This window comes from Herpailurus yagouaroundi, unplaced genomic scaffold, assembly GCF_014898765.1.
Source record: "Herpailurus yagouaroundi ecotype Mexico unplaced genomic scaffold, PumYag 566, whole genome shotgun sequence".
NCBI classification, from domain to species: domain Eukaryota; kingdom Metazoa; phylum Chordata; class Mammalia; order Carnivora; family Felidae; genus Herpailurus; species Herpailurus yagouaroundi.
Window position 1 is genome coordinate 2,052,389 of NW_024412783.1, and position 18,126 is coordinate 2,070,514.

At 36.2% G+C, this 18,126-nt stretch overlaps 1 protein-coding gene across 1 annotated transcript; it reads right to left on the minus strand.

The window, feature by feature from the left end:
• Window positions 1-11,740: 11,740 nt before the first annotated feature.
• Window positions 11,741-12,700, minus strand: LOC121023603 (olfactory receptor 2T29-like). Its single transcript, XM_040465547.1, has one exon. The coding sequence runs from the start codon at window positions 12,698-12,700 to the stop codon at window positions 11,741-11,743; it is 960 nt and encodes a 319-aa protein (XP_040321481.1).
• Window positions 12,701-18,126: the final 5,426 nt, after the last annotated feature.

Genomic DNA, 18,126 nt, shown 5'->3' on the forward strand with positions numbered 1-18,126 from the left:
CAGTGGTGAAAACTAAAAAACAAACAAAGAAACAAACAAACAAAACATACACACACACACACACACACACACACACACACACACATAAACATGAAACAACAGGTGGTATTGAGGTGGATAAAAATGAACACTCTCTCTGTTGGTGGGAATGCAAATTGGTATAGCTACTCTGGAGAACAGTATGGAGGTTCCTCAAAAATTAAAAATTGAGCTACCACATGATCCAGCAGTTGCACTACTCGGTATTTACTCAAATATATAAAAAGTCAAATGAATACACACAATCTTATGTTTATTGCAGTATTAGTTACAATAGTCAAAATATGGAAGCAGCCCAAGTGTCCATTGACAGATAAAGGAGATGTGATGTGATTAGGTAGGTAGATAGATAGATAGATGGATGATAGATAGATAGATAGACAGAGTTATGTATCTTCCATTCCATATAGATAGAAGATAGATAGATAGATAGATAGATAGATAGATAGATAGATAGTTATAGGTATGTATGTATGTATGTATGTATGTACGTATACAGAATAGAATATTACTCAGCCATAAAAAAGAATAGACTCTTACCATTTGCAATGACATGGATGGAGCTAAACTATTATGCTCAGCAAAATAAGTCAGTCAGAGAAAGACAAATACTATATGATTTCACTCATATGTAGAATTTCAGAAACAAAACAAATGATCAAAGTGGAATAAAAAGGACAGAGAGGCAAACTAAGTAACTGACTCTTACCTATAGAGGACAAACTGATGATTACCAGAGGGGAAATGGAAGTGGGATGGGTTAAGCAGGTGATGGGGATTAGAGATGCACTTGTGATGAGCATCTGATGTTGTATGGAATTGTTGAATCATTATATTGTGCACCTGAAAGTAATATTACACTGTATGTGAACTAACTGGATTTTAAATAAAAACTTTAAAAAAATAGAGGTTTTGGACAGAATGTTTACAAATTAGGATACTGAATCAGTAACCAAAACTTCCCAAGAACAAAAGTCCAGATCAAAAAGTTTTCCTGGTGAATTATACCAAGACCAGTCCTTCTCCAAAATGTAAAAGAGGAGGGAATATTTCCAAATTCATTTTGGGATGACAATATTATCTCAATACCAAATCAGGGAACGGCACCACAAGAAAAGGAAATTACAGGCCCAAATCCCTGATGAACATAGGTCTGAAATTCCTAAATAAGATATTAGCAAACCCATTTCAACAATACAGTAGAAGATACCTTAGAAGAATCACTGAAGATACATTGGAAGAATTATACACCATGTTTGGGTGAGATTTATTCCAGAAATGAGAGATGATTAAACTTCTGCAAAGCAATCAATTTGAAAAGCCAGATTAACAAAATAAGGGATAAAAATTATATGATCATCTCAATGGTTGCAGAGAAAGCATTTGACAAAATTCAGCATCTATTTATAATAAAATCTCTCAACAAAGTGGGTATAGAGGAGAAATGTCTTGACATAATAAGGGCCACATACGACAAGTCCATACTATAGCCTTATATTCAGAGGTGAAAAGATGAGAGTTTTCCCCTCAGATGAGGAACAAGACAAGGATGCTCTCTGCAATGACTTTTATTAAGCATAGTATTAGAAGTCCAAGCCAGAGCAAATAGGCAAGAAGAAATAAAAGATCCGATTTCGTAAGGAAAAAGCACAACAGTGAATATTAGCAGACAGCATATTATTTGTACAAAACCCTAAGGACTGCACCAAATATCGGGTAGAAATAATAAATGAATTCATAAAGTTGTAAGATATAAAATCAATAGTCAAATTTTGCAGTTCCATACACTAAGAAACTAACAAAGAGAAATCAAGAAAAAATTCCACTCATAATTGCATCAAAAGGAATAAAATTCAAAGGAACAAAATTAAACAAGCTGTTGAAGCAACTGTATACTGAAACCATAAGCCATTTATGAAAGAAAGAGAATAAGAAGACAAATAAATCTTTTTTTTTTCAACATTTTTATTTTTTTATTTTTGGGACAGAGAGAGAGAGAGCATGAACAGGGCAGGGGCAGAGAGAGAGGGAGACACAGAATTTGAAACAGGCTCCAGGCTCTGAGCCATCAGCCCAGAGCCTGACGCGGGGCTCGAACTCACGGATCGCGAGATCGTGACCTGGCTGAAGTCGGATGCTTAACCAACTGCGCCACCCAGGCACCCCAAGAAGACAAATAAATGGAGAGATATACCATATTCATAGATTAGAAGAATATTGTTAAAATCCCAGTAATACCATGCAATCTATACATTCAACGCAATCTTTACTGAAATTCCAATGGCAAATTTAACAGAAATAGAACCAACAAACTTAAAACTTGTATGGAGGAGCAAAAGACCCTGAATAGCCAAAGCAATCTTGAGAATGAAGAGAAAACAAACTGAGGGTTGATGGGGTAGGGGAGAGGGGAGAGTGGGTGATGGGCATTGAGGAGGGCACTTGTTGGGATGAACACTGGGTGTTGTATGGAAACCAATGTGACAATAAATTTCATATTTAAAAAAAAGAGAAATAGTAAAACTGGAGACATCATGCTCCCAGAATTCAAACTATATTAAAGTTATGGTAATCAAAACAGTATTAGCATAAAAACAGACACACCATTCAATGAAACAGAATAGACAGCCCCAAAATAAATCCATGTATATATGGTAAATTAATTTATGACAAAAGATCTATGAGTGTATCCTGGGCAAAGGACAGTCACAATTAACGGTGTTAGGAAATCTGCACACACAGATTTGTGCACAAAATTTACCTCAAAATGGATTAAAGTTTTGAATGTAGGACTTGAAATTATACCATTCCTAGAAGAAAAAGGCAGTAAGCTCCTTGTCATCAGTCTTGATGTTGATTTTTTTTTAGATTTCACATCAAAAGCAAAGGTAACAAAAGCAAAGATAAATGGGACTACATAAAAATTATAAGCTTCACAAGAAAGGAACATATCAACAAAATGAAAAAGCACCCTACTAAATTAGAGAAAATTTTTATAAAGTATATTTATGGTAAAGAGCTAATATTCAAAATACATAAAGAACTTATGTGACTTAATAACAACAACAAAACCCATGTAATCTGATTTAAAAATGAACAGATGACCTGAGTAGACATTTTTCCAAAGAAGACATATAAATGGCTGACAGGTAACATGAAAAAGTGCTCAATATCACTAATAATAAAGGAAATACAAATCAATGCCACCCTTTGATATCATCTCACACCTGTAAGAAAGGCTCTAACAAAAAGACAAGAAATAACAAGTGTTGGTCAGTATATGGAGTAAAGGGAACCCTTGTGCATTGTTGTTAGAATTGTTTCATTATATGCTAATTTGGATGTAAATTTTAAAAAGTAAAAAAAAAAAAAATTTAAAAAAATGTAAATTTGGACGGCCATTTTGGAAAACACTAGGGATGTTTTTTAAAATTTCCAAATGGAACTGCCATATGATCCAGAAATTCCAATTCTGGGCATTTATCTTAATAAATCAGAAACACTAACTTGAAAAGATATATAGACCTGTGTTTATTTCAGTAGTGTTTACAGTCACGAAGATATGGAAACAACCTAAGTATTCATAGATTAATGAATTTTAAAAATCGAGTGTGATACACATACAAACACATACATACACATAAACATACATCCTTACAATGAAATGTTATTTAGCCATAAAAAAAGGATCAATAAATCCTAGGACAAGACCAAGGGACATGTAGGGGGCTTGGCAGAGGGCACCTGGGTCTCCTGGGTCACACATGCAGAATTGTTGCTTTCCTTACCATCCCCTATGCAACAAGCATTGGGGTTAATTTTCCTTCTTGAAACAAAGTGATTCAGTGTGCACTAGGACACAAATAATAAGGTAGATTATTTTTCTTGAGCCCATAAAGGTAGACTTAGGCAAGTATGTGAAGTTCTTTGGTTTCTGTCACACACGTGATACCAGAAAAGCAGAGCTGGTATTGGTCATAGGCAAGGATGGGGGGTGGGGTGGGGGAAGTGGTCAGAAGGCAGTGGGACATGGTGGACCGGTGTTTATCTTACTTCCCTGGGGAGAGAGGTTCTTAATGGCATCAGGGTTGTGTCCAGCTTGTGATGATGTCCAGATTGTGATAGTGTGTTAGTGTGAGTAAGCCTCATCATCAGGCTGCAGGTCAGGGTTGATCAAACCAGAAGCAGTGGAATTGGCCTGCGACCCTGAAGGTACATCACTGCTGTCCTAGGTCACAAACTTAAGGGATCTGCCTGGGAGACCTTGATACCAGTTGCAATGGTAACCTCCACTGTGCCTGTTACACTCTGTGTGACAAAAGGTGGCCTTCTCTTTGGAATCTTATTGAGAATTTCAGAGGGAGTGTTGTTGCACATATTAAGGAGTTTCTGATACTCCACAACCATGCCTGACACCCTGGGTGCTTAAAAGCCCCTATAGGGCAGAAGAGGAGAGGAGGAAAATCTCAAATCATTACCTAACCATACACCTAAAGGGCTACAAAACAACAGCAAATGAAACTTAATGCCAGAATAAGAGGGGAAATAATAAAGATTAGGGAAGAAATAAATGATATAAGAATAAACAACAGCAACAACAAAACAATAGTGGAGCACCTGGGTGGCTCAGTTAGTTAAGCATCTGACTCTTGATGTCAGCTCAGGTCATGATCTCACGGTTCATAGGATCAAGATCAAGCACAGTGTAATTATCCTTTTTAGTGGAGTCTTTGGTTTTGGAATCAAGGTAATTCTGGCCTCGTAGACTGAGTTTGGAAGTTTTCCATACATCTTTATTTAATGGAATAGTTTGAGAAAAATAGGCATCAACTGTTCTTTAAAATTTTGCTACAATTCTCCTGTGCAGTCGTCTGGCCCTGGACTTTTGTTAGTTGGAGATTTTTGGTTACTGATTGAATTTTTTTGCTGGTTATCAGTCTGTTAAAATTTTCTATTTTTTCCCGCTTGAGTTATTGTCATTTGTATATTTCTAGGAATGTACCCATTTTTTCCAGATTTCCCACTTTGTTGGCATATATATATATATATTTTTTTTTTCATAAAATTCTAATTGTATTTGGGGCATCTGGGTGGCTCAGTCGGTTAAGCGTCTGCCTTCAGCTCAGGTCATGATCTCACAGTCCATGAGTTCAAGCCCCGCGTCAGGCTCTGTGCTGACAGCTCAGAACCTGGAGCCTCCTTTGGATTCTGTGTCTCCCTCTCTCTCTGCCCTCCCCTGCTCATGCTCTGTCTCTCTCTGTCTCAAAAATAAATAAAAACATTTAAAAAATTCTAATTGAGAGGCGCCTGGGTGGCTCAGTCGGTTAAGCATCCGACTTCAGCTCAGGTCATGATCTCGCGGTCCGTGAGTTTAAGCCCCGCATCAGGCTCTGTGCTGACTGCTCAGAGCCTGGAGCCTGTTTCAGATTCTGTCTCCCTCTCTCTCTGACCCTCCCCCATTCATGCTCTGTTTCTCTCTGTCTCAAAAATAAATAAACGTTAAAAAAAAATAAAAAAAAATTCTAATTGTATTTCTGTGGTGTTGAATTTGATTGTACCTGTCATTCATGATGTTATGTATTTGTTACTCTTTTCTTTTGGTTAGTCTGGCTAGGGGGTTATCAATTTTATTAATTATTTTAGAGAACCCATTCTTAGTTTCATTACTGTATTCTATTTTTGGTCTAAATATTTATTTATTTTGACAGAGGGAGAGAGCGCGGGCGCACATGAGTGGGGAAGGGGCAGACAGAGAGGGAGAGAGATAATACCAAGCAGGCTCCAGACTGTAACACAGAGCCCAATTAGGGGCTGTGTGTTAACTAACTAGAACTTAAATAAGATTTTTAAAAAAATATATACCATGATACTGGCGCAAAAGTAGACACACAGATCAATGGAACAGAATAGAAAACCCAGAAATGGACCCACAACTATAGATCAACTAATCTTTAACAAAGCAAGAAAGAATATCCAATGGAAAAAAGAAAGTCTCTGAAAAAAATGGTGTTTGGAAAACTAGACAGAAAATTGCAAAAGAATAAAACTGGAGCACTTACTTACACCATGAACATAAATATATTCAAAATGAATGAAAGACCTGAAGTTGAGAGAGGAAACCATGAAAATCCTATAGAAGAAAATGGGCAGTAAACTCTTTGAACTCAGTCATAACAACTTACTAGTTGTTGCCAGAGGCAAGGGAAACGTGTTGCCAGAGGCAAGGGAAACAAAAGGGAAAACTAGACATGTTGCCAAAGGCAAGGGAAGCAAAAGCAAAACTAACTATTGGGACTTCACCAAGGTGAAAAGCTTCTGTACAGGTAAGGAAACAATCAAGAAAACTGAAAGACAACCTTTGGAAAGGTAGAAGATATTTGCAAATGACATATCTGATAAAGGGTTAGTATCCAAAATCTATAAAGAACTTACCAAGTCAACACCCAAAAAAGAAATAATCCAGTGAAGAAATGGGGAGCCTACCTGAATAGGCACATGCACTCCTTTGTTTCTGGCAGCATTTTCAGCAATAGCCAAATTATGAAAACAGCCCAAATATCCATCAGATATAGATATAGATCTATATATAGATATCTATAGATATATATACAATAGTGTCAGCCATAAAAAAAAAAGGATGAGATTTTGCCATGTTCAAGACACAGATGGAGCTAGAGTGTATATGCTAAGTGAAATAAGTCATTCAGAGAAAGAAATTTACTATATGATTTAAACTCATGTGTGGAATTTAAGAACCAAAATAGATGAAAATGGCAGCAAGAAAAAAAAGGAGAGAGCAAGGTAAACCATAAAACAGACTCAACTATACAAAACAAACTGAAGGTTTCTTGAGGAGAGGTGGACAGGGGGATGGGCTAAATTGGTGATGGGTATTAAGGAGGGGACTTGTGATAAACACTGCATAATTATATAAACACATCATATGTAAGTATTGAATCAAAAAATTTTATTCCTGGAACTAATATTACACTATGTGGTAACTAAGTAGAACAAAATTAAATACAAACTTTATAAAAGAAAAAAAAAACAAAAACGTTAAATAAATTTTAAAACATAAAAAAGGACATCTTGCCATTTGTGGTTACAAGGATAAGTCTACAGGACATTAGGCTAAGTGAAATAAGTCTGATTGAGAAAGACAACCACTATGGGTTTAAGTAATATGTGGAATCTAAAAGCACAATTTAATAATAATAAAAAAAAACAGAACAAGAACTATACAAAGTACAAAACAGTGGTCTCCAGAGGCCAGCGGGGTATAATGATGGGCAAAATGGATGAAAGGGAAAGCGAGATACTGTCTTCCAGTTTGAAATGAATAAGTCACAGTAATAAAAGGCAGGGCATAAGGAATATTGTCCATGATATTTAAATACTGTTGTATGGTGACAGATGATAGCTACAGTTGTGACAATAACATAACTTCTATACTTGTCAAAGCACTATTCTGTACACCAAAAACTAACGTAATGTTGAATGTTGTAAAATAAGTTTTTTAAATACTATTTGAAAAAAGGTTAAATAAATCTATAAACTACTTAGCCCAGTATCTATAGTACTCATTAGTACTGTACTTAGTACACAGTAAACCTCAATGAATGAAAAAGCTAGATACATATTCATTCACATACTCACATACATGTATTTGTATAAATATGTACATATATGCATACAATGTTGGCAAGTTAATTACTCATCTAACAATTCTGTCCTGCTTATAGAGTATTATTTACCATTCACAAATGAAACTAGTAAGCATTTTATAAGTCAGCCTGAATTTTCCACCTTGTGTTCAATCTAGGGAACCACTTTTATCCAGATATCTTCTGCTCAAAGCCTAAGGTTATGTTCTTTAATGTTTAACCAGTGAAATTAATTGTTACCTGGACAATTCAGAGCTTTGCTTAAGATGTTAACTGAAATTTATCATTATCTGTACTATGCACACGTGTGACAGACATATTTTCACGACTCAGATATGGAAACTGTAATCTATCAATAACTTATTATACCAAGCAACTGGAACTTCCTTGGAGGCTAACATCTATATAGAGGGAATATCCAATCCTTCTACAACTATACAAAACAAACTTCTGTGGTTACAATATGATATCAATAATACCTTATTTTATCCTTTATATTGCAACTTTATGGCATTTATGCATACAACATTTCAAAATTATACTGTAATTAAGGTATAATTATTCACACGGGAAATCATTTGAAAATAATGTGTCACATCTATCTTCTCTTAGAAAATGTACAGTATCCATGAGTGAATTGGAGTATAAGTAAATTGGTTTCTCTGGAACTTGGTATCACCAAGTTTTCAGTCTAGAGTAAAGATGACAGAACTAACTTTAATGAAAATCACTATTTTTCACAATAGAAAGGCCCAGTCACTCAAGTAACTCTGAGTTTATGCATATTAGCAAATATCAATTTGGATATTACTACCTAATGGCCTCAAACAAAATATTTAACCTGTTTGTGCCTTAGTTTCCTTCTCTGTAAGAAGGACATAATAAAAATAGGTGCCTTATAGTCAACAATCATATAATGTACACTTGAAAGTTTGTTAATAGGTTGATATCATGATAGGTGTTCCTATATGAAATAAATAAATAAATTTATATTCCAAAAAATAAATTTAACAACCACCTCCACCAAAACAAAAATATTATCTTCCTTGATAAGTTTAAGAGATTTAAATAAGTTTATATATGTAATATCATTAGAACAGTGACTTACACATAGTGTAAAATAAATAAATAAATAAAATATGCCATAAAAAATAAAAAGCAGAAAATTTGTAGAGAATAATGCAAGCTTCCCCACCTAATCCATGTTGGTTTGCTACTAAATTTGGTAATAATTTCAATCACAGTTCTTCATGTCCTTTGGAAGGTACAGAAAACTTAGAGTAAAAATAATTTGACCAGATGCTGGTGGAATCATGAGAAACAAACAAGAACATATTTTGAAGTTTGTGCATTTTAAACTACTTCAGTGCACAGCTGCTTTATGTAGCAATGTAGGCAAGTGCATGTGAGTGCCAAGAAACTCTTCTATTTGTTGTTTACTCTAAATGCAAAACAATTTGGAGCAGCAAATATTCCTTTATGACTAGTAATTCTGAGTATCAAGTACTATGTATAATTTGACTAAGATTTTCAAACTGCATACTTCTTATAAATCCTTATTAGTATCAGATATAAAAAAATTATATTTTAATACTTTATTTAAAAAAACAATTCATCATTCTAAAACATTTGCATCTGTTGTTTTTTTTTCCACTTGAGATAAAGTAAAAATTATTCTTTGAAAAAATATGGTTCTATAACACATTTGTTTTGTTTAGCTCCATCTCGGTTCACATGTTCACAGTGTTTTAACTGGAACCATCAAATGTGTGTGTCATTATGATATAACAAATTGAGGGATGATATACACAGTACTCAATTATTTTGTAAGGTAAAGAGTATACATATTTCATGTATTTCGTTAGACTGAAAAAAAAGAGTGTAAACTAATTTTCCAACATTACTTCCCCAAATACTGCAAGATCCTTATTTTATAGCCATGAAGGTATTGATTGTGTCAAGAGAAAAAGGAAATCTCCACTTTTGAAAGCACCTAATTCACAAGTTGTCACAGCTAATTGGAAACTGGTATGCAAGCAATCAAGTTTGTGGTTTTAAGGAACAGATTCAACAAAGCCCTGCTTATCCCCTAAAGCCTCTAATTCCACTTAGAATCATCCATTCCACTTAGATCAACACTATTAAGTTCATCGTCCTCACACACCTGGTCTCCATATTTCCTGTATTTCTCCTCTCCAATTCATTCTCTGATGTAACTTTTCAAAAATCCAACTCTCATCGTTTTCTGATAATTTGTGAAAACCTGGGTCACAAAAGGGCAAGAACTGAGGCTATAAATTGAACCCAGAAAGGAGGTGTCATTGGAACATTTCTCTCCTGCTTGGTCAACCATCTGAACTTTGCTTATAGTGTTCCTTTTCTGTGACATCATGTCCTTGAGCAAGACCCGTGGTTCCAGCCTCCTGTACTCATCTGAAGGTAATAGTCATCATTCAACACTGAGCTCTAGGGTCTTTTTCAGCCTCTTTGGCCAAACTCATAAGTCGTAGATAGAAGTAGTGTGTTCATATGAGTTGTACCCTTTCCATATATGCCTCAAAAAATTTTATATTGGGGCGCCTGGGTGGCTCTGTTGGTTAAGTGTCCGACTTCAGCTCAGGTCATGATCTCACGGTTTGTGAGTTCAAGCCCTATGTTGGGCTCTGTGCTGACAGCTCATAGCCTGGCACCTGCTTCAGATTCTGTGTCTCCCTCTCTCTCTGACCCTCCTCTGCTTACACTCTGCTCTCTCTCCCTCAAAAATAAATAAAAATTTAAAAATATTTTTAAAATATGTATTTTTTTTTAATTTTTTATTACAACTATTGACACAAACTGCACTTATGGATCAAATTCCTTAAGGACAGCAGATATTTGTTATTTATATGTGAAATACACTTAGCTACTAGTTATTTTTTATTATAAAATAGCATAAGATGTGTTTTTTTAATAAATGAAGGATTGAATGTTTGATGGGCTTTCTCTGCTTGTTTGAGTAAGAAGTTACATACTTCAGGTGTCAGCTCTGATATTACCTTATGCTGGAGAGCTTCCCTAAGCCCTTCTTCTTGGTGTTAATAATTTTTTTTTCAACGTTTATTTATTTTTGGGACAGAGAGAGACAGAGCATGAACGGGGGAGGGGCAGAGAGAGAGGGAGACACAGAATCGGAAACAGGCTCCAGGTTGCGAGCCATCAGCCCAGAGCCTGACGCGGGGCTCGAACTCACGGACCGCAAGATCGTGACCTGGCTGAAGTCGGACGCTTAACCGACTGCGCCACCCAGGCGCCCCATGGTGTTAATAATTTTTTCCCACAATCCCTTCTACCCCAATGTATTAATGATTTCAGAGAGGTAAAAGGCATTAAATGTCTTCATATTTGGAACCTAAAGAACAAAACTTCCCTAATTAAATGCAGGCCAACAAATTGATTGTTGCAGTAATGACCAGCCATGATAACATGAGCATGATTTCCAAGATTTATCACTTACACAGCCACCATGCACCAAGGACAACTTTTGAAACAGACAAAAGTCTGATACTTTATGTTTTATTATTAAGTAATTTTTAAGTTACATAAAATTAATATGAATAATAGTAATAGTACAATTATTATGAATTTTAATAATAGTACAATAAACAACATAACTTTTGCTTAGATTCTCTTAACATTATACCCCATTTGGTTTAGCACCTCTCTCTCCATCTCTCTCTTTCTCACCAGTTCTACATATTATGGTCTTTGTTTCTAAATATTTTATTATATATTTCATAAGAATATGAGCATTTCCCACAGAGTCACAGTGCAGTTATCAACTTCAGAAAAATATAACATGTATACAATACCATTGTGCAAATATTTTGAATGCAGAAATGTAAAAATGAAGAGCTTTCTGGTACAGGGAAACAATTCCTGTGAAAGGGATAAATAGATGACAACAAATCATGCTATAATAATCTGAGGAATAACATTGGCATAGGATCCTACAGTTTTAATTTGTAGAGTGCAGGAAAAAACATTATTACAAATATTTCCTACTTTATAGTTTCCTGAAAGACAAATTCCACATTCAACATTTTTTTTAGTGCCTTTGTAACATCCTTATTCCTAAGACTATAAATTAAAGGGTTTAGAACAGGAGTGAGTATGGTGTAAAAGACAGATACAATCATGTCATTCTCAGGGGTGTGGTAGGAATTGGGGAGCATGTAGGTATACATGGCAGCCCCATAGAAGAGGATGACAACAGTCATGTGGGAAGAACAAGTAGCAAAGGCCTTTTTCCGCCCCTCTGCTGACTTCATCCTGTGAATGGTGAAGAGGATGAAAGAATAGGAGCTTGAAATGACTGTCACAGGAATGAGGAGCATGAGAACGCAACATAAGTACATAAGTGTCTCATAGATGGAAGTGTCTGAGCAGGAAAGCTTCATTACAGCAGGGACTTCACAGAAGAAATGATGGATCTCCCGGGATCTGCAGAAGGGGAAGGTCATGGTGACAGGAGTGAGCATAAATCCATCCACAGATCCCAGCAACCAGCAGGAAGACACCAAGATGAGGCATACCCTATGGTTCATGAGGATAGGATAACGGAGTGGATAGCAGATGGCCACATAGCGGTCATAGGCCATGGCAGCTAGAAGGAAAAATTCTGAACCTGCCAGTGTCAAATAGAGAAACATCTGCATCCCACATTCAGGGGCTGAAATCTTATTCACACCCATAACCTGGTCCATGAGCATCTTGGGCACAGTGACAGAAATGTACATCACATCTATGAGAGACAACTGAGTGATTAAAAAGTACATGGGATTATGAAGGTGAACATCATAGTGTATCAAAAGGATCAGCATGGTGTTTCCAGACAAGGCCATCAGGAAAACCACAAAAATGACCACACAAAGCAGAGCTGGGTGCTTGGATTGACTGAAGAGTCCCACTAGGTCAAAATCTGATCCTACAGTATGGTTGGCCACCCAAGTGTTTTCCATTGGATTTCACCTGGATCACCAAGGAGAAATATGGAGTTAATGGATGATTCATGTGATATCATTACCTGAAATAAATGTTTCAGTAAGTTTGTGTGTGTGTGTTTACACATGGAAAACCAGTGTGCTAATAAGGGGAAGTTTCAAGGACTTGGAAGTTTTAGGATTATAAATTACCTATAATTGAACAAATTTACCGATATCTAAGAATTCAGATCTGCAAGTCAAAAATATTCGTATTTTATAATTCCACTATTGGGTGTACATTTCCCCAAAGAAAACAAAAATGATAATTCAAAAAGATATATGCATCTCTATGTTTATTTTAGTTTTTCTCAAATTTCCATATGAACTTTATTTTTTCAAGTTTTAATTTAAATTCCAGTTAGTTAACATACAGTGTAATATTAGTTTTAGATATGCAATATACTGATTCAACTCTTTCATAGACCATCCGGTACTCATCAGAACTGTACAAAAAGAAATCCTTTTGATCTGGACTTTTATTGGAATGTTCTGATTACTGAGACAATGTCTTTTTATTTATTTATTTATTTTTATTTATATATGAAATTTATTGTCAAATTGGTTTCCATACAACACCCAGTGCTCATCCCAAAAGGTGCCCTTCTCAATACCCATCACCCACCCTCTCCTCCCTCCCACCCCCCACCAACCCTTAGTTTGTTCTCAGTTCTCAACAGTCTCTTATGCTTTGGCTCTCTCCCACTCTAACCTCTTTTTTTTTTTCCTTCCCCTCCCCCATGGGTTCCTGTTAAGTTTCTCAGGATCCACATAAGAGTGAAACCATATGGTATCTGTCTTTCTCTGTATGGCTTATTTCACTTAGCATCACACTCTCCAGTTCCATCCACGTTGCTACAAAAGGCCATATTTCATTTTTTCTCATTGCCAAGTAGTATTCCATAGTGTATATAAACCACAATTTCTTTATCCATTCATCAGTTGATGGACATTTAGGCTCTTTCCATAATTTGGCTATTGTTGAGAGTGCTGCTATGAACATTGGGGTACAAGTGCCCCTATGCATCAGTACTCCTGTGTCCCTTGGATAAATTCCTAGCAGTGAGTCAATGTCTTTATTAGTAATCATTCTGTTAAAATATTCTATTTCTTTTTTTTAAGTTTTTTTTTAGTTTAAATCCATGTTATTTAACATATAGTGTAATAATAATTTTAGGAATAGAATTTAGTAATTTATCACTTATATATAGCACCCAGTGCTCATTCCAAAAAGTCCAGTTAATATACATTGTAATATTAGTTTTGGTGTAAAATGTAGTGATTCCACCTACATAAATACATGAAGATTATTATATCAAGAGTATTCCTTACTCCCCATCACCTATTGTAACCATAAGTTTGTTCTCAATATTTAAGAGTATGTTTCTTGGTTTCTCTATTTTTTCCCTTTTATCAATCCTTTTATTTATTAAATTCCACATATTATTGAAATAACATTGTATTTTTATTTCTCTGACTGACTTGTTTTGCTTAGCATGGACTTCCATGCTGGCGTGAGGTGATACCTGAGTGTGGTTTTGATTTGTATTTCCCTGATAAGGAGCGACGCTGAACATCTTTTCATGTGCCTGTTGGCCATCCGGATGTCTTCTTTAGAGAAGTGTCTATTCATGTTTTCTTCCCATTTCTTCACTGGGTTATTTGCTTTTCGGGTGTGGAGTTTGGTGAGCGCTTTATAGATTTTGGATACTAGCCCTTTGTCCGATATGTCATTTGCAAATATCTTTTCCCATTCCGTTGGTTGCCTTTTAGTTTTGTTGGTTGTTTCCTTTGCTGTGCAGAAGCTTTTTATCTTCATAAGGTCCCAGTAATTCACTTTTGCTTTTAATTCCCTTGCCTTTGGGGATGTGTCGAGTAAGAGATTCCTACGGCTGAGGTCAGAGAGGTCTTTTCCTGCTTTCTCCTCTAAGGTTTTGATGGTTTCCTGTCTCACATTCAGGTCCTTGATCCATTTTGAGTTTATTTTTGTGAATGGTGTGAGAAAGTGGTCTAGTTTCAACCTTCTGCATGTTGCTGTCCAGTTCTCCCAGCACCATTTGATAAAGAGAATGTCTTTTTCCATTGGATGTTCTTTCCTGCTTTGTCAAAGATGAGTTGGCCATACGTTTGTGGGTCTAGTTCTGGGGTTTCTATTCAATTCCATTGGTCTATGTGTCTGTTTTTGTGCCAATACCATGCTGTCTTGATGATGACAGCTTTGTAGTAGAGGCTAAAGTCTGGGATTGTGATGCCTTCTGCTTTGGTCTTCTTCTTCAGAATTACTTTGGCTATTCTGGGCCTTTTGTGGTTCCATATGAATTTTAGGATGGCTTGTTCTAGTTTCAAGAAGAATGCTGGTGCAATTTTGATTGGGATTGCATTGAATGTGTAGATAGCTTTGGGTAGTATTGACATTTTGACAATATTTATTCTTCCAATCCATGAGCAGGGAATGTCTTTCCATTTCTTTAAATCTTCTTCAATTACCTTCATAAGCTTTCTATAGTTTTCAGCATACAGATCCTTTACATCTTTGGTTAGATTTATTCCTAGGTATTTTATGCTTCTTGGTGCAATTGTGAATGGGATCAGTTTCCTTATTTGTCTTTCTGTTACTTCATTGTTAGTGTATAAGAATGCAACTGATTTCTGTACATTGATTTTGTATCCTGCAACTTTGCTGAATTCATGTATCAGTTCTAGCAGACTTTTGGTGGAGTCTGTCGGATTTTCCATGTATAATATCATGTCATCTGCAAAAAGCGAAAGCTTGACTTCATCTTTGCCAATTTTGATGCCTTTGATTTCCTTTTGTTGTCTGATTGCTGATGCTAGAACTTCCAGCACTATGTTAAACAACAGCGGTGAGAGTGGGCATCCCTGTCGTGTTCCTGATCTCAGGGAAAAAGCTCTCAGTTTTTCCCCGTTGAGGATGATGTTAGCTGTGGGCTTTTCATAAATGGCTTTTATGATCTTTAAGTATGTTCCTTCTATCCCGACTTTCTCAAGGGTTTTTATTAAGAAAGGGTGCTGGATTTTGTCAAAGGCCTTTTCTGCATCGATTGACAGGATCATATGGTTCTTCTCTTTTTTTTTGTTAATGTGATGTATCACATTGATTGATTTGCGAATGTTGAACCAGCCCTGCATCCCAGGAATGAATCCTACTTGATCATGGTGAATAATTCTTTTTATATGCCGTTGAATTCGATTTGCTCGTAACTTATTGAGAATTTTTGCATCCATATTCATCAGGGATATTGGCCTGTAGTTCTCTTTTTTTACTGGGTCTCTGTCTGGTTTAGGAATCAAAGTAATACTGGCTTCATAGAATGAGTCTGGAAGTTTTCCTTCCCTTTCTATTTCTTGGAATACCTTGAGAAGGATAGGCATTATGTCTGCTTTAAACGTCTGGTAGAACTCCCCTGGGAAGCCATCTGGTCCTGGACTCTTATTTGTTGGGAGATTTTTGATAACCGATTCAATTTCTTCGCTGGTTATGGGTCTGTTCAAGCTTTCTATTTCCTCCTGATTGAGTTTTGGAAGCGTGTGGGTGTTCAGGAATTTGTCCATTTCTTCCAGGTTGTCCAATTTGTTGGCATATAATTTTTCATAGTATTCCCTGATAATTGTTTGTATCTCTGAGGGATTGGTTGTAATAATTCCATTTGCATTCATGATTTTATCTATTTGGGTCATCTCCCTTTTCTTTTTGAGAAGCCTGGCTAGAGGTTTGTCAATTTTGTTTATTTTTTCAAAAAAACAACTCTTGGTTTCGTTGATCTGCTCTACAGTTTTTTTAGATTCTATATTGTTTATTTCTGCTCTGATCTTTATTATTTCTCTTCTTCTGCTGGGTTTAGGCTGCCTTTGCTGTTCTGCTTCTAGTTCCTTTAGGTGTGCTGTTAGATTTTGTATTTGGGATTTTTCTTGTTTCTTGAGATAGGCTTGGATTGCAATGTATTTTCCTCTCAGGACTGCCTTCGCTGCGTCCCAAAGCGTTTGGACTCTTGTATTTTCATTTTCGTTTGTTTCCATATATTTTTTAATTTCTTCTCTAATTGCCTGGTTGACCCACTCATTCGTTAGTAGGGTGTTTTTTAACCTCCATGCTTTTGGAGGTTTTCCAGACTTTTTTCTGTGGTTGATTTCAAGCTTCATAGCATTGGTGGTCTGAAAGTATGCATGGTATGATTTCAATTCTTGTAAACTTATGAAGGGCTGTTTTGTGACCCAGTATATGATCTATCTTGGAGAATGTTCCATGTGCACTCGAGAAGAAAGTATATTCTGTTGCTCTGGGATGCAGAGTTCTAAATATATCTGTCAAGTCCATCTGATCCAATGTCTCATTCAGGGCCCTTGTTTCTTTATTGACCGTGTGTCTAGATGATCTATCCATTTCTGTAAGTGGGGTGTTGAAGTCCCCTGCAATTACCACATTCTTCTCAATAAGGTTGCTTATGTTTATGAGTAATTGTTTTATATATTTGGGCGCTCCGGTATTCGGCGCATAGACATTTATAATTGTTAGCTCTTCCTGATGGATAGACCCTGTCACTATTATACAATGTCCTTCTTCATCTCTTGTTACAGCCTTTAATTTAAAGTCTAGTTCGTCGGATATAAGTATGGCTACTCCAGCTTTCTTTTGGCTTCCAGTAGCATGATAAATAGTTCTCCATCCCCTCACTCTCAATCTAAAGGTGTCCTCAGGTCTAAAATGAGTCTCTTGTCGACAGCAAGTCTTGTTTTTTTATCCATTCTGATACCCTATGTCTTTTGGTTGGCGCATTTAATCCATTTACATTCCGTGTTATTATAGAAAGATATGGGTTTAGATTCATTGTGATGTCTGTATGTTTTATGCTTGTAGTGATGTCTCTGGTACTTTGTCTCACAGGGTCCCCCTTAGGATCTCTTGGAGGGCTGGTTTAGTGGTGACAAATTCCTTCAGTTTTTGTTTGTTTGGGAAGACCTTTATCTCTCCTCCTATTCTAAATGACAGACTTGCTGGATAAAGGATTCTCGGCTACATATTTTTTCTGTCTAGCACCCTGAAAATCTCGTGCCAATTCTTTCTGGCCTGCCAAGTTTCAAAAGAGAGATCAGTCACGAGTCTTATAGGTTTCCCTTTATATGTGAGGGCACGTTTACCCCTTGCTGCTTTCAGAATTTTCTCTTTATCCTTGTATTTTGCCAGTTTCACTATGATATGTCGTGCAGAAGATCGATTCAAGTTACGTCTGAAGGGAGTTCTCTGTGCCTCTTGGATTTCAATGCCTTTTTCCTTCCCCACTTCAGGGAAGTTCTCAGCTATTATTTCTTCAAGTACCCCTTGAGCACCTTTCCCTCTCTCTTCCTCCTCTGGGATACCAATTATGCATATATTATTTCTTTTTAGT